Source organism: Pollicipes pollicipes, unplaced genomic scaffold (assembly GCF_011947565.3).
Source record: "Pollicipes pollicipes isolate AB1234 unplaced genomic scaffold, Ppol_2.1 Scaffold_2555;HRSCAF=2994_pilon_pilon_pilon, whole genome shotgun sequence".
Classification (NCBI taxonomy): domain Eukaryota; kingdom Metazoa; phylum Arthropoda; class Thecostraca; order Pollicipedomorpha; family Pollicipedidae; genus Pollicipes; species Pollicipes pollicipes.
Window position 1 is genome coordinate 10387072 of NW_023596136.1, and position 24179 is coordinate 10411250.

Consider the following 24179-nt stretch of genomic DNA (forward strand, 5'->3'; position numbering starts at 1 on the left):
CCCCGTCCAACCGCACCTTTGCAGCGTTTGTTGACGCAGCGTTTGGCGGAGCCCAGGTGTTCGATGAGCGCGGCCGGTAGGTCAGCCGGCCCGTACGGCACGCCGTGCAGCTTGACCGAGCGGGCGGCCAGCTCCACCAGCGACGGCGGCTCGTACTCCATGCTGCTGACGAAGTTGCGCACCAGCGGGTTGTCGCGCAGGCTCAGCTGTCAGGAGAGGGGTGACGTTATTTGGCGGCCCTCTGGCACGCCGCTGACGGACAAGGACATGGCCAGTCCGCGCGGTCACCTGCAGCGCCGTGGCGGGTATTTCCTCGTGCCAGAACATCCAGGGCTTTTGGGTTCAAGCACATGGCGTATATCACCCGCCTGACGACAACTCTGGAATCTAGGCTGGCCCCCTCCCGGGATCACGAGCCACGGCAAACGTCACCTGACGTCCGTGACAAAGTGGACATGAGGCTAGTTTGCTGACCGGACAGTCAGATCCTGAGCGCACCTACCGCTGAGCGCCCGGGAGCAGTAAACCCTGGCCACCGATCACCCGGGCGCAGTAAACCCCGGGCGCCGATCACCCGGGCGCAGTAAACCCCGGGCGCCGATCACCCGGGAGCCGTGAACCCTGGTTGACGATCACCCGGGCGCGGTGAGCCCTGGCCGCCGATATCGCGGGCGCAGTGAACCCTGACCGCCGATCACCCGGGCACAGTAAACCCGGGCGCCGATCACCCGGGCGCAGTGAACACTGACTGCCGATAATCCGGGCGCAGTGAACACTGGCCGCTGACCAACCGGGCAGTGAACACTGGCCGCTGACCAACCGGGCAGAGAACACTGGCCGCTGACGTCACCTACCTGTTTGAGCGCGCGCAGCCGGACCAGGGAGGCGGGCAGCGTGGACAGCTGATTAGCGTGTAGTAGCAGCGTGCGCAGCCGCGGCAGCCGGCAGATGGCCTCAGAGAGCTCCGTCAGACGATTGTCACACAGCACCAGCACCTGGCGGCCGGACGACAAACTTCAGCTTCCAAAGACAAGCATCAAAATGCAGGTGCATGCACAGGCGAACCGCGCATATGGTATAGGAAAGGTGCGAAGGCTCCACAATCGAGCTGCTGTTTTCAGGCTAGCTTGTTTCGATACCAACGACCATTTTGACCAATACAAGTCAGGTGCCGGACTCTGTGGCTACGTAAAACCTCGAGCGCCGTGAGAGTATCATTGCCTTCGTTTTCAGCAGGTTTGCAGCTGCTGCTACGGTGAGCAGGGCCGTTACACGTTACAAGCCAGCCAGCGTAGGATCCTGTTCAGCTGGTGTGCTCGAGTCCCGCGCTCCTCCCCCCCCCCCCCCTCCTCATTGGAGGTCCTCACCTCCATGCCAACCCTTCTGACCAAACTGACAGAACACACAGCCCTCGACCTCACGCTTGGGAAAAGGCAAAGAAATACACACACGAACAATGAAATGTCAATCATTTTTTCACTCAATATCACAAGATCGCCATTTCAATACGAGCGGAAGGACGTAAAATGACAGCTTTCGTGCCACTAAGCGCAAATAACTAGCTAGCATTGGCAAAATACTAGGGTACAAGCAGGGTGCACAACACAAGGCGCAGCGTTCCAGAGGGATAAAAGTCCCCTATCCCGGCGCATAAGGTCAATGTTCTGGCTCACCAGCGGTCACTTAAAGTATCATCATTGAGATGCACTACCAGCCAGCTGCATGGCAGTGACCAAAAACCCCAGTCACCCCAACAACTGAGTCCGTCTAGCATCAGCCCAGCACGCCAAATGTGTACTGTCCGCCGACCCCACCCCCCCCCCCCCCCCCGACACGGAGACCGCGCATCGGTGGCGCTAGCGGACACTGCACAAGGGCGGCGGGACTCCGGCCCCCGCGGCACCCTCAGACAGCGGACCCCGGCCCCCGCGGCACCCTCAGACAGCGGACTCCGGCCTCCGCGGCACCCTCAGGCAGCGGACTTCGGCCGTCCGCGGCACCCTCAGGCAGCGGACTTCGGCCCCCGCGGCACCCTCAGACAGCGGACTCCGGCCTCCGCGGCACCCTCAGGCAGCGGACTTCGGCCGTCCGCGGCACCCCCAGGCAGCGGACTCCGGCCTCCGCGGCACCCTCAGGCAGCGGACTCCGGCCTCCGCGGCACCCTCAGGCAGCGGACTCCGGCCTCCGCGGCACCCTCAGGAAGCGGACTCGGGCCGTCCGCGGCACCCCCAGGCAGCGGATTCCGACCTCCGCGGCACCCTCAGGAAGCGGACTCCGGCCTCCGCGGCACCCTCAGGAAGCGGACTCCGGCCTCCGCGGCACCCTCAGGCAGCGGACTCCGGCCTCCGCGGCACCCTCAAGCAGCAGACTCCGGCCGTCCGCGGCACCCTCAGGCAGCGGACTCAGGCCATCCGCCGCACCCTCAGGTAGCGGACTCGGGCCGTCCGCGGCACCCTCAGGCAGCGGACTCCGGCTTCCGCGGCACCCTCAGGCGGCGGACTCGGGCCGTCCGCGGTACTCTCAGGCGGCGGACTCGGGTCGTCCGCGGTATTTTCGGGCAGTGGGCTCGGGCCGTCCGCGGCCCGTGTCGGCCCTGGCCGCCGCGGTCCGAGCCAGGGGCCGGTCGGTGACCGCCAAATGGAGCGAGTCGCCGCCACCGATCACGGGTGGCGGTTGTTCGCTGCGGCACAAGGCCGCTGGCCGCCCTCCAATGGCTTTACGAACACCGACCGGAGCGCGGCAGCACGCGGTGGTCACGAGAGGCCAGTGTCGTCCCGAGACAAGCAACGTCACACCGGGTACGCCATGCACAGGCGAACAGACATATTAATATACAACCGAACCGCACCGTCACCCTGCGTCAGCAGCTGCTCCGCTGTTTACGTTATCCGGTGACGAACGGAGCGACTGGAGCAAGCCCCTTGACCTCTCGGTGCGAGACAAAGAAAGGCGGGGATAGCGACTCAGCCCAGACTAACTTACGGCACCCCGCCACAGCACGTGTGCATCCCGAGGTGCTTGGGCTTGCTGCGACGCAACACACAAAACAGCTCAACAATCACGGCTGGTCGCGTCATTCTGATTAGCTGTCTGGCACATCTATATGCTGGCTGATCTGGGCGCATCAGTGTGACGTATGCACTGACTATATCCGATCAGGGCGGCGGTGGGTCGCAGCGAAGATCCCCATCCCCTCACCCCCCGCCCCCCACCCGATAAGCCCCACCGTCAGCTCACGCGCCGAACACGCTGCCAACACGTGCGCCCCAGCCGCCGCTGGGCCCGCCACGTGACAGCCAAATACTGCCGCTCCACGCCGATCCCGAGCTGCGGAACGTCGTAGCTGGTCACAGCCACTGACACTCGGACTGGGACTGGGTACGGCAGCCCGGTGACTGGGACTGGGTACGGCAGCCCGGTGACTGGGACTGGGTACGGCAGCCCGGTGACTGGGACTGGGTACGGCAGCCCGGTGACTGGGACTGGGTACGGCAGCCCGGTGACTGGGACTGGGTACGGCAGCCCGGTGACTGGGACTGGGTACGGCAGCCCGGTGACTGGGACTGGGTACGGCAGCCCGGTGACTGGGACTGGGTACGGCAGCCCGGTGACTGGGACTGGGTACGGCAGCCCGGTGACTGGGACTGGGTACGGCAGCCCGGTGGCTGAGACTGAGGCGTAGTCCGCCATTCGAGGGACCCTCTAAATCGGCCCACATTGGCCAAGTGCCCTGAAATGTACGGAATCGGCAACACGCCAAACATAGTGTAAATGCGCCCAGTCACTCCATCACCCGATGACAAATGCCTTGCTAGTTGCGAAGGTGGTGGGAACGTTTAGCATCGATCTTGGGTCAGCTCAAACGTGTGCGTGGCATCACATCTCACACTGCCCGGGATCAGCCGCCGCCGCGTACACCAATGCCATGCAGGTTTCCAATAAAAAAACGCCCGTGGATGGGGGAAGGGGGGGGGGGAACCCGGATCAAGTGGTCTAAATAATCCGTTTTCAGCTGAGTCCGGGGCACATCGCCACCAGCTGAGTCCGGGGCACATCACCAACGGCTAAGTCCGGCGCGTACATGGGACCCAGCATCTTGGCGTCAGAAGTCATCAACATGTCGCCATCACCGATGCATTCCAACAACACAACCCAAAATGGCGTACAAAAATATGCTGGCCACCCCGGCGGCGCGCGCAGCGCCTCCCCGCCCCCCCCCCCCCCCCCCCCCATTCTCCCTGCCGGCGGTGCGCCTGGGTCAGGGCCGGCCGGCCGGCCAGCTGTCGCTGTCTACTGAAAGTGCCGAGCCGTGGCAGCCATATGCTGGACACGCGGCCCAAGTCTCGGCCCACTCTGACTGAGGACCGATGCCGTCCAAACGCTTACAGCACCTCGCAAGCATGACAGAACGATGAGTACCACGGATAAAGTATTCCCGCCTCCGGAGCACCTTCCCATGCGCCGTTATGTTCATCTCCGGCTGCCGCCACCACCGGCACGCCGAGAGGTACGGGTGTGCCCCGCTGCTCAGCCAGCGGTGCTCGCCGGGCCACCATCGGCAAGCGGAGAGGCACGGGTGTGCCCCGCTGCTCAGCCAGCGGTGCTCGCCGGGCCACCATCGGCACGCCGAGAGATACGGGTGTGCCCCGCTGCTCAGCCAGCGGCGCTCGCCGGGCCACCACCGGCACGCCGAGAGGTACGGGTGTGCCCCGCTGCTCAGCCAGCGGCGCTCGCCGGGCCACCGCCGGCACGCTGTCCTGGCCGGACGGCGCGCCGCCTCCGGTCCAAGGGTCACGCGGCGGCCGGCCACGGCGCAGACAGAGCCGGCCGGGGGACCGGCCGCCGGCATGGCCGGCCCGCATACCACTGGCCGCGCCGTCGGCCGCCAGCTGCAGCACGCTCAATGTGCCGCTCACGACCCTGACCAGCGGCGGACCGGGCCGCAGCTGGGTCGGGCAGCGCCACCGGCGGGCGCTGTCCGGTGAGGAGCGTCCACCCAGCATACTCCCCGGTCACTGGTGCTAGCCTCCGATCGCTGCGGTCTCAGCGTGTTCACCGGTGTTTCTGAGAAAAGCCATGCCGGCCTTTTGCACCCTCTTGCACCATCCAGGTCAGAGCTGTTTACCCTAGTGTCACTGGGTCAGTCCGACTCCAATAGTAACTAGAAAGCTCGTATGAACTGAGCACGGCTCGCAGAGAAGCTATCAGTGACCACTGAACTATGACCTCTGATCTGAAGGCAAATATAAACAAAACAGGAGTTTCTGTTTTTAAAACGGCACCAGATGCGCACTATCAGCTATGCGCCATGCGCCTTGAGTCGGATGGCGGTCCCCCTAGGCATAAAAACCAGCCATGCGTATGACATTGGTTCCACCTTCAGCCAACCAAAGGCGGGATGAAGCGGGGCAAAGCGAACCCCCTGTCATGATTGAACCAAGTACATTGTTAAGTACCGTTAAAAGCCAACCTTCCCCCAACAATAATTTTTTTTGGCGCTTTACGGAAACTCGCGGCGCTGGTGATTCGCCATAGCCGATGGGAGCAGGAAAGTGCCGGAACATGCCCTCCGCACTCTCCAACTACGGGGCACATGCCTGTGCAGGCACATGCAGCGGCTGGACAGGGGGGGGGGGGGGGGGCATGCGCTTTACCCCGATGGCCATTTACCCCGTCCTCGCCTGCGCCAGCCTGCTTAGTCGCATGCAGCCTTCACGCGCCGTCCACATGGATAGTCATTCCCAACCTTCCAAGAGCGACATTTCGCAGCCTGCCTTTAGTATGGGTCACTCACATTCGCTTCCATTGTGCCCACTTCTGGAGAAGTGCTCCAACTCGCCTGGAGATATCTACGATTGTAATCTCATTGTGCCTATGCACGTACTCGAGCGTCCGCAACAGCATCCAGTCGTGCATCAGGAATTTAGTTGCACCCAAGATGACTTAATATTTATGCCCCTTGCTGGCGAGTCCGAAAACCAGAGCACCGAGACGAAGACGAGACGAGAACCAGAGTCCAAGAGCCAGAGAACCAAGACGTGCCACTGACAATCGCGACCAAGTGAGCTCGCAGTACCAACGGGACAAGCATTCACACAGACAGAGCGAAATGACGCCGCTTAAATCCGCAAGATAGCGGAGCAGACCCAAAGAGCGGTGGAACGCGACACATAAGCGATGCTAACAAGAAGCAACGCAAACTTTAGAGACATGACTAAAATGGTGTAGCTATTGGCAAATCAGTCGCAGAAGGACGCGCTGTGGGATAACGACGACACACATGACGTCACGCTTTTTCAGTCACGCGACACAAGTCGTCACAAGTCGCCTTTATCATTACTCAGCCTTACGCAGCATAGAAACCAGCCCGCGGCTTAAAGCAGCGCCGTTAGACTCCTTATAAAACACACGACGACTTTAAAGGCAGGGCAAACACAATGGAACCGTAGCTTCCAACAATGTACGGCAACCGAAGCGTGATAGGCAATGGAAAGCATCCAAATGAGCTGAGCTGATTCAAACGGACGAGATGCGGCATTTAATGGCATTGTATCCCTGCTTAGGTTAAGCGCACAAACAATACGTTAGAACATCGTGACTGTGGCCGCACCACGTGTATTGTGGCACATCAAAGCACGCCATCGGCCACAAAGTGCTGACCTTACACAACCTGCACCACTGCATCGATCCGCACGCAACCTTTACGGAGCCCTCGCACCACCTTAGCACATAACCTCGCAAAACGGTCTGATCTCAAGCGTCAGTAATAGATATACCTCACGTAACAGCACCACAAGGCCACTTTGGGCTCCTTCATTGGTCCCACCAGTACCTCTCCAGCCAGCTGGACCCCACCCGGGCCACACGCCGCACTAAAAATCAGCCCTCGCTCGTCTGTGAAGAATGGTCAGCTGTGAAGAATGGTCAACACATAGCCCGGGCAGAGCCTCAAGGCTCACCTGCAGACTGTAGAGGTTTCCCAGCGTCTTTGGCACCGACTCCAGCTCGTTGCCGCCAAGATGCAGCACGCGCAGCCTGTCGGTACGGAGAGACAGGTGATAGGCGACTCGGACGCCGGCGGTGACGTGGTGTGGCCGCTCGGACACCAGCGGTGACGTGGCGTGGCGGCTCGGACGCCGGCGGTGACGTGGTGTGGCGGCTCGGATGCCGGCGGTGACGTGGTGTGGCGGCTCGGATGCCGGCGGTGGCGTGGTGTGGCGGCTCGGATGCCAGCGGTGACGTGGTGTGGCCGCTCGGACACCAGCGGTGGCGTGGTGTGGCCGCTCGGACACCAGCGGTGACGTGGTGTGGCGGCTCGGACACCAGCGGTGACGTGGTGTGGCGGCTTGGACACCAGCGGTGACGTGGTGTGGCGGCTCAGACGCCGGCGGCGACGTGCACAGTGTGTGCTGGTGTTGTTACAAGCAGCCACGAAAGCCGTGTGCATCCATTTGAGAGCAGCTTTTAATGGCATGGGCCCAATTGAAACGCTTTGCGAAATGGCATTGGCCGCATCCCGAAAAGTTGCATGGCGCGAGGGGCATACGGCGAGGGGCATACGGCGAGGGGCATACGGCGAGGGGCATACGGCGAGGGCATACGGCGAGGGGCATACGGCGAGGGGCATATGGCGTCGCGTGCACATTGCGCGGTAAAGATAACCCATCTGCCGGCCGAGTCGGGGTGCACGTCTGAGATCGCCCACTTCCCCTGACGCCAAACCCAGCCAGATTCTCCGTCACCAGAGTTGGATGCGCCTCGGCCGGCCTCCTCCGGGCCAGGCCGGCTGCGGCTGTCAGTCCCTGCCGGCGGCCTTACGTCTGTAGCCGGTGCAGGTCCTCCGGCCGGCGGCCTCACCTCTGTAGCCGGTGCATGTCCTTACCTCTGCAATCGGTGCAGGTCCTCCGGCACGGTCTGAATCCGGTTGGAAGCCATGTACAGGTCGGTGAGACTGGCCAGCTCCAGCACCTGGTGCGGTACCTGGCTAAAGCTGAGAGAAGCCGAAGGTCAGGTCAGCGGCCGGCCGGTGACCCGCGCTCCGCTGACGAGCCACCACAAAATGGAGAAGCCGAAGGTTAGGTCAGCGGCCGGCCGGCGGCCCGCGCGCGGCTGACGAGCCACCACAACACAAAGAAGCCGAAGGTCAGGTCAGCGGCCGGCCGGTGACCCGCGCTCGGCTGACGAGCCACCACAACATAGAGAGGCCGAAGGTCAGGTCAGCGGCCGGTCGGCGGCCCGCGCGCGGCTGACGAGCCACCACAACATAGAGAAGCCGAAGGTCAGGTCAGCGGCCGGCCGGCGGCGCGCGCACGGCTGACGAGCCACCACAACATAGAGAAGCCGAAGGTCAGGTCAGCGGCCGGCCGGTGGCCCGCGCTCCGCTGACGAGCCACCACAAAACGACAACTTAACAGAGTCACGCTAACCGAGGACCGTGCGGAGAGAGGCAGGCGATGTCGTGGACATCTGGGTCACAAGTACGGCCACAGAGCCGTGCAACCAGTGGCACGTCCCGCGTGGTGCGAAACCAGCCAGGAGGTATCCGACGTTAGAATAATCAGTGGGGCCACAGAGTAACCACTGGCACGTCCCGCGCGGTGCGAGACCAGCCACGAGGTTTCCGACGTTAGAATAATCAGTGGGGCCACAGAGTCGTGTAAACAGTGGCACGTCGCGTGGTGCGAGACCAACGATGTGGTGGCAGATAATGGAGTCAACAGGGCGACAGAAGAGTTACACAGAGTGAGAACGCTTTGGATTCCATTACCAAGTGAATGTTTTTGCCCAATCACAACAATCACTAGCCCCGTTCGTATAGCCTTTATCGCAAGGCGCAGGCGAGGCCTGTGGCCAATTTGATGAGCATCCCGTTGGCAGATTTTTGTTCCATCTAGCGTTGCGCCAGCAAGGCATGTCTTACTTTTATGCGCTTCCTTTCGCCTTACTGCAGACTTTCCTTCATGACGCGGATAGAGCCCGACCAGTCATGACTGGCATCACACGCCGCCGACGCGGCTTAAAAACGATAGAAGACCCGGCCACATGTCTGCTCTGGGACCAGCAACGCCGAACATCACCATGCCGAAACAAGAGCATATGTGCAGAGTTCCCCTGGTATGAGCCTTTTCGAAATCATACTGCCGCTACATTTCCTCAGTCTGTGTTGAAGGTGTGGATATTTAAAGCAAATTGTTTCCAACTATTTCAGCGACCTATAAAACATGACCTAAACGGTGTTGGTCATACCATGTCTACACTGCTCATGCCGTTTACCGTGACTTCCGACGCCACGCTCAAGCCGCCACACAAGGCGCGATGTGCACTCTGGTCAAGCGGCGATTTCAACAGCACGCGCCATTGTACGGCGGGGTGGATCACGAGTGCTTCTGCCTGGACACGGCTCTCTCCCTACGACAGACAACAATCCGATGCGGCTTTACTGCGGCCCCCGGGTCGGCGCGATGACTGTCAAGTCCCCGTCATTCGAGCTGTGTAAGCCTGGCGTGTGGCTGCGGCCCGGCAGGCAGACCGCTGCAGGCTGCAGGCTGCAACCAGTCTGGCGGCAGGCCCGCCCCAGCGCCAGCCGACAGGCCGCCGACCCGGACCATAAACACACCGCGCAGCGGCCATCACCGGCGCGGGTGACCGGCGGCGCGCGCCCGCTAACGGAGCTGCTCGGCCGCTGCGAGCCGAGGCGCCCAGCTCCGGACACGGAAGTCGAGAGAACAGCCAGACGCGTTTTTCTGACGCTGTTCCCGCCAAATCGAACGCAGGTATTGAAACACATCTTCTCAAACAGTAATTGTCTCCCAGCAGTCGCGCGATGTTTCAGCTATAAAAAAATGTCTCACTGCATCATTACGGGTGCATAATGATTGTATTACTGTTAACCCCCGTAACTACACACCCCCGTCGATCGGTGCTGGTCCCCCCCCCCCCCTCCCCCACCACCAGTGCGACTGCGGCCACGGGTCGCCCCGCCCTTGGCGCCGTCTAGACCCGTATTGCGTCACCTGTTGGCCGTTTCCCTATGTCCGATGGCGGCTGTTCAGCACCGGGGTTGGCCGGGGTGGCGGCCCAGGCGCAGTCAGTGACCCCCACCCAGGCACCCAGCTGCTCCGCACCTGTTGCCGCTGAGGTTCAGCTCGCGCAAGTGGCGCAGCAGGCCGAAGTCCTTGGGCAGCGCGTCGTCGGCCAGCTGGTTGTGCTTGAGGATGAGGTTGGTGAGGCCGGGCAGTGCCAGCACCGCCTCGTCCAGCGACTGCAGCCGATTGTGGCTGAGGTCGAGCAGCCGCAGTGCCGGGAAGGTGGCCAGCGGCGTCGGCAGCCGCGTCAGGCCGTTCTGCTGGGCGTACACGGCCTCCAGCTCGTCGGCCGGCTCGGCGCGCTCGGCCAGCCGCGCCGCCAGCGCCGGGTCGCCCAGCCCCAGGCCCGACAGGCTGACGCTGTTCAGCAGGCTCACCAGTTCGCTGTCAGATGCCTCCGACGAGTACACTGACTCTAGGTCCATGGCCAGGCTGGTGACACAATTACAGAGTCAGCAGCACAATGGCCTCAGGCCCATGGTCAGGCTGGTAATACAAGGACAGAGTCAGGAGTACAGTGACTCCAGGTCCATGGTCAGGCTGGTAATACAAGGACAGAGTTAGGAGTACAGTGACTCCAGAACCATGGTCACCCTGGCAATACAAGGACAGAGTTAGGAGTACAGTGACTCCGGGTCCATGGTCAGGCTGGTAATACAAGGACAGAGTTAGGAGTACAGTGATTCCAGGCCCATGGTCAGGCTGGTAATACAAGGACAGAGTCAGGAGCGCAGTGATCCAGGCCCATGGTCAGGCTGGTAATACAAGGACAGAGTCAGGAGCATAGTGACTCCAGAACCATGGTCAGGCTGGTAAGGCAGGGGCAGAGTCAGGAGCATAGTGACTCCAGAACCATGGTCAGGCTGGTAAGGCAGGGGCAGAGTCAGGGGCACAGTGACTCCAGGTCTGAGGTCAGGCTGGTGAGACAGGAACAACTGCATTGACTCTAGGTCCATGGAAAAGATGGAGCTGTGACATAGGGACAGAGTCATGAGCAGAGTGAACCCAGCTCCATGGTCAGGCTGTTGGCATATTCAGGTGGGAAACACCAGGACCAGATTCATGGCTAGCTTGTGACACAGGGTCAGTCAGATGGGGTAGATCCATAAATTCTGGTTCATGGTGAGCCTGGTGATGAATGGGGAGTCACACCAAACACAGTCTTCAGATCCATTGCCAAATGGTGATGCAGACAGCATTTCCTATCCCAGCAGAATTGTGATGCGGACAAACACAGTCACTGCACCACTGCAGCACTATGAATCTCAACGTAAGAGGATGCAAAAGCACAGTTACCCAAGTATGCACGGGCCTGGCCTTGACACTTTGAAAAGATCCCAGCTCATAAATTATATTTCTGCAAAATTTGGGAAAAATATCCTAGATTATAAAAAAGCATGACAAATTCCTGAAAACATCCAAGTGTCTGGAAGGTTCTTTGACTCAACTTTAGAATCAATCCTAGAAATCAGGTCTTTTATTTCCAAATTTATCCTAGATCCTGGAACATCCAACACCTAAGACAAGCACTGGTCACAATAACATAATCTTGATGTTTGCTTCTACCATGTGACTATGCAGTAACTATTGCAGTCAGACTAGTGACACAAGGTTGAATTGGTTGGGGCATAGTGACATGGCTCCCTGGCCATCCTGTCAATGATACTGGAGCAGGGTTACATGGGACACAACCATTCACCAGTATTTGCAGGGCAGTGACAAGAGGCCTCTGTTCTAATTGCTTTGCTTCCCTTCATCATGAACACATTTATCTTGCTGTGGCTTGGCCACAGCACAAACAGGTTAGTTCGGTCTGAATATTGGAGACTCTTATGCATGGAAATTCTGAATGATGACTTCTACCGATCAAATCTGGGCAACATGTTAATTTTTGTCACTATTGCAGGGTTGTCATCATTGTGGTATGGACACTGCAGCTTCCAATGTGAACAGGATGTCCCTAGCAGCATGATTAGTGCCCATATATAAATTTGGATTACACCTTGTAAAACATACTTCTGGTTTGAACTGCTGATCAAATTATGTAACAGTCCAGTTAATTTTGCAATTAGGATGATAAGCCCTGCTGTTTCCTGAACATTTATGCATTGTGTTCTCTGCGGCAGTCATCTTGTTATTGACAAAGGCATTATCACAGGCCAGAAACATGGATTCACCACCTAATGATGGCTATGCCATGGGGAATGCATGTTGTTTAGTTTCTTAATTTTACACCCACCCATGCAAGGCCTGATGGCATGCCGCAGCGTCCTCATCTTTCTAATCATGTCATATTATTTGGTAAAGGAATGGTAAGGCACATACCTCACGCCGCAACCCTCCCCACCGCGCAGTCACGACGTCTCACGTACTAGAAGCCAGCACGCAAACAGCCAAAATCAACAAGGACTGCGTGGTAAATATTAAATTGATAACCAGAATGTCCCACTTGGTACCAAAATACCCATGCTGATTCAGGGAGCCAAAATAGTAAATTTAGTACCAGAAATGCTGCCCTCACAAGTGGTGCTAGTCAAAATCTGGTATCGTCAACCCACCAGACATCAGGGTAAGAACGTCCGAATAGCGGTTGAAACGCCCAACAATCACCAAAATAAAACAATCGCAGCCAAAAGAACGCCTTGTCGGGCTCCATAGCCTAACTGGCTTCAGCTCCTGGCGACCCCAACCCACCCGTGGCGGTATGAGGGTTCTTGTCTTCGCCAAAGTAATCAACGATGGAGGGTAAGGGGTGCTGCGTAGTGAGAATTTATCCTGTAGTGGTGATGATGGTGTGGGGGGGGGGGGGCCTTTGCATTCTCGCTTGGCTGTCATGTGCGTTCGTTATTTGACCTTTGACTTGGATGGTCTGTGGCCGGTGGCAGCGACTGTTCAATGTCAGAAAGGTCAAAGAGCGGGGATCGTGCAACGCATTATGATACGTGACAGATGTTCCATTAAGTTCTGCTGCATAACTGAAGCACATGGTGGAGTCAATGCACACACCGCAATCCTGCTTGGCGTGAGGATCTGGTCTTAAAGGCATCTAATCAAAAACGCTGCAAAGAGAATTATGACAAAACCAAAACATGCCTCCTAAGCACTATATGGACCACACTATGGACCAAAGCTACGGGAGATCGGACCCCCCGGCTCACATGGGCCCGCGGGTCCGTTTCAAACCCAGGCCCGCAGGCCTAATGGTCCCCCGTTCGGTGTTGGGGCCAGGGACTAACAGGACCCTTTTATTGTCTCATTATGGACCATTTAATTGTCATCTTTTGTATTTCCATTCTATTTCCGGCAAGAGCTGACCCCGACCAAGGCAAGCGGTTCTTTAACATTCGGGGTCATGTCCTGATTCTCGTTAGAAAAATGTGCCCTGGTCGACTAGGAGCCTTCCCGACACAAAGTCCTCTGTTAAGCAATATGTGCCTCGATTCAGGAGCCGCCTTGTTGCAGGGACCCCAGGCAACGCAGGAGGCGTTCAGTAACAATCGTGGATCTCAGCCTTGTTACTGCTTCGTGAATAAGCTCTCAGGGCATAAGCCAAAACAGAGCCAGCTGCTCCGCATTGGTGGCCTCGGACCCACATAGAGGTTTTTTTTTTTTGTCGTCCCGGGGACCCCCGATAGACACAACGAGTCCCATCAGCTGACCTTTTAAGGCCAGGCCTACGGCCCGGGGTCGGTCCCGGCCAGCCCTTTGGACCCTCCAATGGAGGCCCTTGATAGTCTGTTCCGGAGGTTCTGTCTGAACGGCACTCAGGGCCCAGCGGGGTGTATGTTCCCTAGGCCCTCTCCCCCTCCCCCTCCGGGATGGATCATGGACATGTAGGTATGCGCAAAACTCAACGCAAACCAGCCACTCGCTCTTAGAACGCAATTCTAATGTGAATTGTAGCTTTTGTCTTCCAAAACATTCGCAAGTTGACTCCAGTTTGGCTAAAAAGACTGTTGTTTTGCTGGTGGGCTGAATATTCTAGTCTTGTACAGATTGTATATTTATATATTTTGGTGATCTGTTGCGCCCATTTAGTAGTAATTCAACCAAGCTGGAAGATGTTGTTCTTCCTGGGCATTATCTTCGTATATTTGGTGACGGAGGTAGGAATTACGGTTAACGACTTTCTCAAACCGGTGGCGAAGACATTCATGTTGGTGGCAATTATCCAATCGGTGTTGGTTTATTTTGGTTAGCATTGCTCAAATTTGGTACTAAATCTGTATTTTGACCATGTGGAATTCATTTTAGTAACTGTGTGTATGTCGTTGGGGATTTACGTAACACTCAGCTGCCGGGTCTATGTGGCGGCGCGTGCCTCTCACCCTGGCGGGAGGAGCGGGCACCGCGGGGAATCGAACCCCGTACTTCTGGTTCCTAAGACGCGCAGTGGTTATCGCAGACGCGTTAACCACTGCACTACCCACACCCCATTTTTAGTAACTGTCATGTCATGCCATTAGGGGCTTTACGACGTACTCCGCTGCCGAGGCTATGTGGCGTCGCCTGCCTCTCACCCTGGCAGGAAGGGCGAGCGCGGCGGGGAATCAAACCCGGTACCTCTGGTTTCCCAGTCGCGCAATGGTTAACGCGGACGCGTTAACCACTACACCAGCGGCATCCTTTTAGTAACTGGTTAATAGGGAGACATCGCTTTTGCTGCGCGCGCCGTGTTTGTCATAAACCAAGGTAACGAAAATGTTGGTTGGGGAGCACCTTACATGCAGTCCAATTTCAGGCCTGGATGCTCAAAGTAACGTGCATTGAATGAGCAAGAATTTGACAATAACGTTCGGCAGAAACATTCAGCACAGAAATTGGCTGTCCTAAAATTGTATTCGTGCTTCACAGTCAGAAAATGGCATTCGAGCACATACGCGTAGGAACGTTTCAAAAAGTGCAGAGCCAGACTCGAGCTATACCTTTCCTGGGAAAAACCCGTGTCTAGAGGGGGAGGGGGTTGATGAGCTGTAGGGTATTGTCCGCTCTTAAAGGAAGTGCTCCACATTTGTATCGGGTTTTTAAATGGAATAGCCATCTTAAAGATAATTCGGTGCAATTCACGCTCCTGTCCTTTTTAAGATCCAAACCCCTTCAGTTTTGCGGTGAAGTAACCAAACAATGACCCATTGAGAAGCATATTTTCTAATCAGGAAACTTGCGTTGTTTATAGCATCTTTTCCGCTTAAAAGCATATCGGTGATATAGGTGGGTTTATTTATTTCATCACATCCGACGTGTGCTTCAATATCTTCGAATGTGGAACACTTTCTTTAATTCATATAACACATTCTGGAACTTATTAAATGTCATGGTTGCCATGCTAGATATACATCTACAGCTGTTTCCCACCGGTGCAAAATCTTGTCTATTTGAATCATCAAGGTCATTCAGCGCATAAAACTATCCAGCTTCCCAAGATTATTCGTTCTTTTCAACATTTATTTCCCTGAGGAGGCGAAATTGCACGAGCGGGTAGACATTTTGGCCCATTGCAGAAGCATCTATCTCCGTAGGGTAGCTATCAAAATACGACCTGAAAACAGCGCGGTCAGAACTGTGAATGCGAATCAATGGTAAACATCGCGACAGTTTTCATGCTTCTAGATTTCACTGGCTGCTTTTAAGGAGATCAGCTTTTTCCCGGCAGTTTGGGCGGAAACCAATTCGGAAGCCTCAGCTAACAGGTGCCAAAGACACACATGTGACAAAAGTCATCAAACCGGTGTTTCTCCTGTAGCAAACCAAATAACAGAACGAAAGCCCTTTTTTAGATATTCCATGTTTGAGCACTGCCCCGCCCACCGTCGGCGGCCACTGCCCTGACCCGGCGGTCCCCCGCATGGATGACCGCGACCTGATCGTCTGACTGGACTAGCATTACTTCTTATTGGTGTGTAAAATATGGACTGGACACGTGCTACGGCATCATTTTCGGAATTATCTTCCCCCGCTTCAACACTAGAGCAGAAAATAAGCTTCGGGAAGCTGCCTATCTCATGCATAAATTGGTGCAACGGGCACCTATTTGCCTCTCATCCAACGTCTCTTCAAAGCATGATCTGCATTTGCCCGTATGCAGGGGTGTAGCCAGAGCATTGCCAAGGGGGAACGCAGGGTCGACAAAAGTCCCCGGATGGTGACCCCTGCCCCCCCCCAAAAAAAAAATCGCCGGATATGGCTCACTTTTTAGCGAGCCTTGCCAAGGGGAGCACAGCGTTGTCGAGGCCCACTGATGGTGAACGGCCCCCTACCCGAAAAGAAATCGTCGGACAAAGCTAACTTGTTCATGAGGGGCATTGTACTTTGTTTTATTGTTATTTTTACCTTGTAACCAGAACAGAAACGCAAACCGGAAGAGCTTGTGGTACAAACAGAATTTATCTCGTGGTAACTATCGCGAGATCAATTCTGTTTCTATTTTGAAGTCAATTTGTTGCAGAAATCAGCCGAGTTGAAAGCTGCTGGAAGGTGCACTTCTATACACGACAGACACGCGTTTCTATGGGGCCTTAAACCGCACTCAAGCCCCACTGAACACTACCGCTTCATATGGTATGTGGCAGCATCTTATTCTGTTATGTACGGCAAGCGAAGATATTTAGGGGCAAACCCGATGTTCCTCTAGTACTGAAGGCTCCTCTCTGTCTTCGCGTATAGCTTTGCTTCTGCATGGGTGCTTACACTCCCCTCAATATATGTGCATGGACTGCATGATGCATCTCTCTGCGGGCCTCCGGATCGGCTAGGGCCCGCCAGTCGTCCGAATGGCGGCCGGAATGCACCCCGCGCTGGGACGGAATAGCCCTTCAGCCCTAGACCGGTAATGGTAATTTGCCTCCTAGTGTTCTTCTCACCAGACCTCTCGCCCGGAAAAGGTGGAGGGTCACAGAAGTGTTGAGTGGAGTGGATCAAAATGAGCTCAAAAATTAAAAAGGCCAACCCGTACGGAGCCAAAGCGGCTATTTTTAAATCTCGTATAGCCAGTACACTGGCTCAGTCGTAGTTGCCAAACGCAGACCAGCAGGAACATAGCTATACGGCCTTGTTACTAGCATCCACATAACTACTGTATACCCGCATAGCCACATATTGCATCCATTGGGTGATCCAGATAAGTCTGTGAAAGCATTGGCCGTTCTCCAACGTGTCAAATGTGAACTGATCGCGCAATCACAATGCTTCATTGCTCCTGTCAGGCTGGCATCACGGAACCTGTACGACCCCAATGAGGAAAATATTCCAGGCTCGAAACGGCTTAGCTTTCGAATGGCAGTGAGTGGCTATTGGTGAGTGCCACGAAAGCATACAACACTAAGTGGTAACAAATGCATTATTTCAGTTTTCAACGCAAAACTCAAGTAACAGAGGGCTTTGTTACACCATTTTTTGTACGAAACTTACAAAAAATATTATTGTAGCTTGAGGGTAAATATGCGCAGCATTACCACACTGTTCTCTTACTATAACAACGGCAAGACAAGGATGACATTATTACAAATAGTCAAACATGACCCATGTAACGGCGGGTTTATCCGGGGCTCTTCGGGGCACAAGTTCAGGCTTGTAATTTATTCTCTTCAAATTTAGACCAAATCAATGATCAGTCATGCCAAGTTTCTATGGACCACGCGCCATTGATCAGGTGACGCAGTATCCATGGTAACGAGCGATGCAGATGAACAGCTCGAAATGTCGAGTTTTGTCAATAAAGGCAGTGGTTGCTTAATGGCGTCATTTAACCAGTACCTCCTTTCCAGGGATGTCACCTTCTGAAATCAATTGCGGAAGGGGCTGACCCGTTAAAGTTGATAACCTTCTCCCAAATCCTGCCTTCTCCCAATTTTTTTTCGTTTCGATTTTGTTCATTTTGATTAACTTACCTGATGCAAAAATTGGTCGGTTCCAAAATTGCTTGGATGTTGGGGGATGACTTCTTTGCAGGCGATGTGGTATTACTTGTGATGTATGATTATGATGATATTGTAGTGATAGGTTTACGTACTAAGTGTATAGCAGTTTAGAAACTTCCTGATTCTTATTGCCCCAGTATACCCTTTTTACTCATATGCGCTAGGGAGGGGGCGGGTTTTCTGAATAGCATTGGAGGGGTTAAGTTAGCATTGGGTGGAGGTTCTGACCTCCCCGAAAAGATGCTAAGTAACATCTCTGCCTACTCGTATGTTGAAGGTCGATTAACATCAGGAGTAGCACTCCCAAGTCGTCATGAGAAAACGATTCTGTCCTTCATTTCGTTTGTAATAAAGCGTTACCACCCATGAAAACAATGCAAGCCATTCCCAACTGCCGCCTAAACACAACGCACGACTGAAAGCAACTAATCAGAGCTACGTCAAGCTGGATGGCGCAATGGACTGTTAGTTTGGGGGGGGGGGGCAGGATTTTTCAAGGAGGCCTCCTGGACAATATGGGGACTCTTCACAAGACGGCCTCCCGAGCAGCGTCGTATTCAAGGAGTAGGGCGCGGAGTGCATGTGCCCTTCATAAAATTGTTAACATGTTTTATATCCAAACGATGTCCAGAACTGGGGAACTTCTGATTACCCAGCAAAGGGCCCCTCTTTCCGAATATAGGGCCTCTTTCTAGAAGATGATCTCCTGATGAATATAAGGGTCCCCTATTCCAGAACACAACGCTTCTGATTTACGAAGGAGGCCTACAAATTTAGCCAAGGGCCCATTATCCTGACGCAAAATCGCGGCCATTTGATGCATAAAATGGGTTTCCTGTTCCAAAAATGCGATCTCATAAACATAGAGGGTGCCTCCTAGTCCAGAACAGGGCCTCCTAGCTCGAGATGGAGGCATCCCGAGCCGAGCGCACAAAGCGCCGTAACAAAACGTTTGGATCCACTAATCTAGAGCATGTACCTCTTGGTGTAGAACAGGGCCTCTGAGCCTCGTTTATTACTCTCTGGCTCAATTATGGCGCCCTGCTTGAACTGCATTTTGGTAATCTAATGGTAGGTAAGATGCTGTTAGTTTAGGAAAATAGGCGTCCAAAAACTTTGAGGGCAAACACAAAGTTTAGTTCAGTGGAGTTCAGTGGGCTAGGACGGACTGTGGCGGTTCAGCAGAAGTCGAACTTTCGCCACACAATTCTGACATTGAGCTTGAGTTTCGCGACCGGATGTTGGAGGGGTCAGGGTTTACGCACGCACAACCGAGCGTGGGGTCCGATCCTATGGTGCAGGCAGAGGACACAGGGGTCACGTGCCCCGTAGGTCCCAAGGGGCCGAGGGCTCCTGGGACCGACCATGCAGGACCTGGTGTAGAGGTCTGAACTGTACGAGGATTGTAAAATCATATTTTTGTGTTTTGAGCGCAATAGGACAGAATTCAGCAGCCTGCGTTACTGGCGGCATTGCGCAGTCTGGGGAAGACATCTTATACAGATGGATTTGTGCAGAACAGAGGTCCAAGTTCAAACATCCACCATTCGTCGATGACTCTAAAATGACCCACTGAAATCTCAGGAGAAATGCAGATTTGGGAAAGATTAAGCCGTCATTGACAATGCATTTGGGCTTGCTAGTGAGAAACCCTGATACTCTTGGGTCCCAAGGAGGAATGGCTGGTGACACAATTCGATTATGCTATGAACGCAAGTATTATGCATCATGCATCTTGAATGTGCAGTAACACCTTGCCCACTGTAGCTGATTTGTACAAAAAATTTGAAACATGATAATTCATCCCCCTATGAATATTTTTATTTTTTCTCAACGTTTTAGGATCCCAACTACCAGTTCAGTGACAGACATGATAGGTGAAGATGTGATTGCAAGTGACGCAGCGAGGTACCGACGTAACTGGTAACTCCCCAAACATAAACCTGTATATATGCATATATCAACCCCATGAGCACACAGCACACCACGCTTTTCACCCGCTGTCCAGCTGCTACATCTTCTAAATCATCCAACGATGCGGATCTCTGGAAATATCAGAGATCGCACTGATGGCACAGTGCTTGCACAGTGCGCAGTGCTAGGACACTCAACAAACCATGAGCGCCTCATCCTTCGCAATAAACATAGTGCGTACAACTATCGCATTTTTTAGCCCATTTATGCCTGATGCACTACTGCCCGAAAAGCAAGACTGACCGAAGGTTTTAAGCTTTGGAAAGTGGTCATTACCTTTGATCCGTGTTAACACGACACAGAGCAAAGGTAATCTTCGCACTCACCGTGTATGAACATTGCGATGTTGACCAGATTGGCCAGGTGGATGGCGGACATAGACGGCTTGTTGGGAACGCGTTTTGTGAAGGATAGTGGGCGGGCATGGTAGCCGGGACCACGGCCAGGCATGGTAGCCGGGACCACGGTCAGGCATGGTAGCCGGGACCACGGTCAGGCATGGTAGCCAGGACCACGGCCAGGCATGGTAGCCAGGACCATGGCCAGGCATGGTAGCCAGGACCACGGCCAGGCATGGTAGCCAGGACCACGGCCAGGCATAGTAGCCAGGACCACGGTCAGGCATGGTAGCCAGGACCACGGCCAGGCATGGTGACCAGGACCACGGCCAGGCATGGTAGCCACCATCGTGGCGTAATCTTACCAGCCGAGGGCTACATCGGCATCGTGCATACATCGCTGAGGTCCGGGCATGGCACCGATCAGTACCAATACAACCGTCACGTAAGCGTGATCACGCATCTACCACCCGTGTGAGATCAGTCGGGGGCAGTAAGACGCTAGTCGGCACATGGTATATGGTGGAGTGGTGGTAAGAGGGCAGTACGATTTATTTTTAGTACGCTTCGAATTTGACCATTTGACGGCTCGAATTCGATTCAAATCTCGGAGTTACACAAGCAGCAATCGTGCAGCATGCACTGCCTCTATGATGCGTCCGCGTGCACATACCACGCGCAAATAGCACAGGCAACAATTCGCGCGAGCAGTGTGCGAAACGCTCGCACACGTCACATTATAATATTTGAAAAAAGCTGTGTGTGCGACAGCTGTAGATACGGCCCACTAGCAGGAACTTGGCAAGCTTGTTGGCTGCCAATTTCACGTTGTGCCTCTAAAGCTGGCGTTGTATTAATTTATGAGATAAGACTATTTGACACAAGATTCTGGCGTGGATGTCAGAGCCCCTAAAGCTCCGTTACATTATTTAGTGAACGCCCAACATGCAAAGCTGCATGAAGGCTAGCGATGGCTGCCTGTGTGAACGCCTGTGTGTGACCGGGTGCTCGATGGGATTCCCTCCCACCGAGGCTGGGGCGTGCCGCCCCCTCTCTCGGCTCTCATATGACCCGAAACGAGCCTCGTTGGTGCCTCATCAGCGCCGTGCTCTTGTGCGCACCGGTCCTCCCCCCCCCCCCGCACCCTCCGGGCCACCGAAGATACAGCGCACCCGCGCAGCAGGCGGATGCGCGTGCGGTCATCCGGCACAGACGGAATCATGTGGAAAATGTGCTTACTCAATACCCAAAATACACCATCTAAGGAACGCAGAAACGTCATGCTTGTGGCTGTTTTTAGACACCTTGCTCATGGTCGGCATGGAATGAAGAAATGTGCTGTCGAACATTGTGGTAGAGGTATCTACCAGCGTTGGATCTGTAAATAGTTTAACAGGTTGTTTCAAATTGGTTAGTCTAGAGGTACAGCTAAACCATCTGCATTGCACCGCCTCCGCTCTTGTATGCTCCTTCTTTAAAACCATTGCGTTTACTTTCACTCTCCCATTGATGTCACTTGTGAGTTTTGTATCAATAATAACAGTGATTTCTGATTAGTTTGATGGATTCTGTAGCTACGCTCAGTGGCGGATCCAGGATTTCGTCAAGGGGGGGGGGGCATGCAGCATTGTGGGGCCCACTCCAAGAATACTCGCATTCCTGACATTAAATTTCAAGATAAATAGTACAAAGATACGTATATAGTAAATACGAGAACCCGTCTCACTGTGCGCAGCCCTATAGAGCTAGGCGTGCTACATGTGCCCGTAAATGGAGCTTTTTTATTTTCTCCAGACCGTGATAAAGTCTGTCATTTTAGGCTAAATATTTCGGGAAAACAAGCTAAATAAACTGACCTTGGCTGCTAAATGCCATTAAAAATAAATACGAATTGGTTCTTAGCTTGGCTTCGTTTATTTACGGCTAGCCGGCTGGTCGATGTGACCAGCTAATGGCTGATGACCAACGCAGAGTTTTCCTTTCGTATGAAGGAGCACAAAATATCCGAACGTTCACAATGTTTGAGGACATGACACTTAAGTAAAATAAGTGTCACACATTTGATAGCCAGGGGAGATGACGCATAGAACGTCGGTAGCAGGTAAAATTACCTTCGGCAATTGCGCGTAATAATTCTTCGGCACTTCGGCACGGCATTCTTCGACTGATGTTTCATGGCTAAGGCACCAAGACCAATGGGGTCGGAATCTGAGCGCTCATGAGTGCAGCGAGAGGTTAAAAAAGAGGCCTGCGTCAACAAGTGTAGGGGCCCTCAGGGCAAGTGAGAAGAGCCCGAGACCAATGTAGTGGGCACTGAACGATTTGTAATGTCACGGCAGGCAAACACATGTGGGGCACCAGCCAGAATACAAGGCCCTCTGAGGAAAAATTACCAAAGTCTAGTGTAATGAATTAATGTCCCTGGGCGATCAAGAGTGCCCGGGCAGGTTAAAAGACGGGGTCCCGGCCGGAGTGAAGGTTTCTCCGCAATTGAGATCAAAGGCAAAAAGCCTCAGTCCAAAGTAGAGTGACCATGAGCATCGTGTGACTCGGTACCTTACCTTCTATGAGTTCAAGGGACAGCACAAGGCCCTCCGAGCAAGTGGAAAGAACGTGACACCAACGTGAAGGGCCCTTAAGCAACTAAGTTTACCCTGGCATACGGGTTCCGAAAAAAGCGTATGAAGCCTTTCGAATGAGAAGAATCTGTAGAGGAAAACCTGATCCATGAAGACTGCCTAGGAATGTAACCAGGTAATGTCCCCACCGCAGCGTAGGGCCCTACGAGAAAATGCAAAGATATCGAGGACAACGTGGAAGTGGACGCAGAGGGCCCGGGCAACAGCGTTAGACCTCTGGGCAGCGTAATGAGCCCCGAAGTTTCCCCTAATCAACAACTCAATCATCAAAGAATTAACTCTGTCTGCTCATTGGCTCATCACTTTCACTTGCAACTCTTCTTGGTCGTCTGTAGCCCAAAGACATCCAAGTTTGCTCTGTTTTGTGTTAAAAATCTGCGTCTGTTCGGCAGGTTATGGGCCCTTTGAAACCTATGGATCCCCTCGGGGCGCGAAGGGGCATGGTCCCGTGCCTCTCCCCCCCCCCCCCCCCACCCCCTCCCTCAGTATCCGCCAACAGCCTAAGCAGCTTGATAAATGGGCCCTGCCAAGAAGATAGGGCCCTCTATTCAATTAAGAAATACCCACGACACAATATAGGGACCTCTGAACGATCGAGTGCGCCAGAGCAGGTCAACAGATAGGACCACCTATAAGGCCCTCCATCCAAACAGGAAGTACCCAAGCCCGATGTGAACGGCCCCCGAAGGATTGAGTGTGACCGGGCAGGTTATCGAGTAGGCCCCCGACAAGAGCGTAGAGCCCCACATTCAAATGCCTTATGTGCAGGGCTCCCCAAAAATCCAGTGTGCCCGAGCAAGCTAACAGATGGGGGCCCGACAAAGGTGTAGGGTCCTCTATTGAAATAGAAAGTACCCGAGACCCAATGTGGAGGGACCCAAACGACCAACTGTGCCCAAGCAAGTTCACAGATGGGCCTCCGAGAAGAGCGTAGCAAGTAAGCAAGTGTCAAAGAATTGGAAGGAAGAAGGACCTGAGACCAATGAAGAGGGCCCATGAACATGCCACTAGTGTGTCGGTAGGTTAACCGAGACCCACGTGAAGGGCCCCTGAGCATCCCAGAATAACCCAGCAGGTCAACATATGGAGCCCCCGGCTAAAGCGTAGAAAGCCTCTCGGCCGAATGGGAAGAATCCGTGGAAGGCCCCTGATTGAAAACAGCGCCCCGTCACGGTAGCGGGAAGAAACCAAGCAACAGCCCAGGGCACTCTGGGCAGGTGCAAAGAA

At 54.6% G+C, this 24179-nt stretch overlaps 1 protein-coding gene across 1 annotated transcript in view; it reads right to left on the minus strand.

Annotated features, from left to right (window-relative positions):
• Positions 1-12484, minus strand: part of LOC119109830 (leucine-rich repeat-containing protein 58) — a 19975-nt gene extending 7491 nt beyond the window's left edge. Inside the window, exons 1-6 of the mRNA XM_037233586.1 lie at positions 12411-12484; positions 10125-10517; positions 7883-7990; positions 6960-7035; positions 855-995; positions 17-206 (exon numbers count right to left, since the gene is read on the minus strand). Of these exons, the coding sequence (XP_037089481.1) occupies positions 17-206; positions 855-995; positions 6960-7035; positions 7883-7990; positions 10125-10510 (901 nt within the window). The 5' untranslated portion in view covers positions 10511-10517; positions 12411-12484. The remainder of the gene's footprint in view (positions 1-16; positions 207-854; positions 996-6959; positions 7036-7882; positions 7991-10124; positions 10518-12410) is intronic.
• Positions 12485-24179: the final 11695 nt, after the last annotated feature.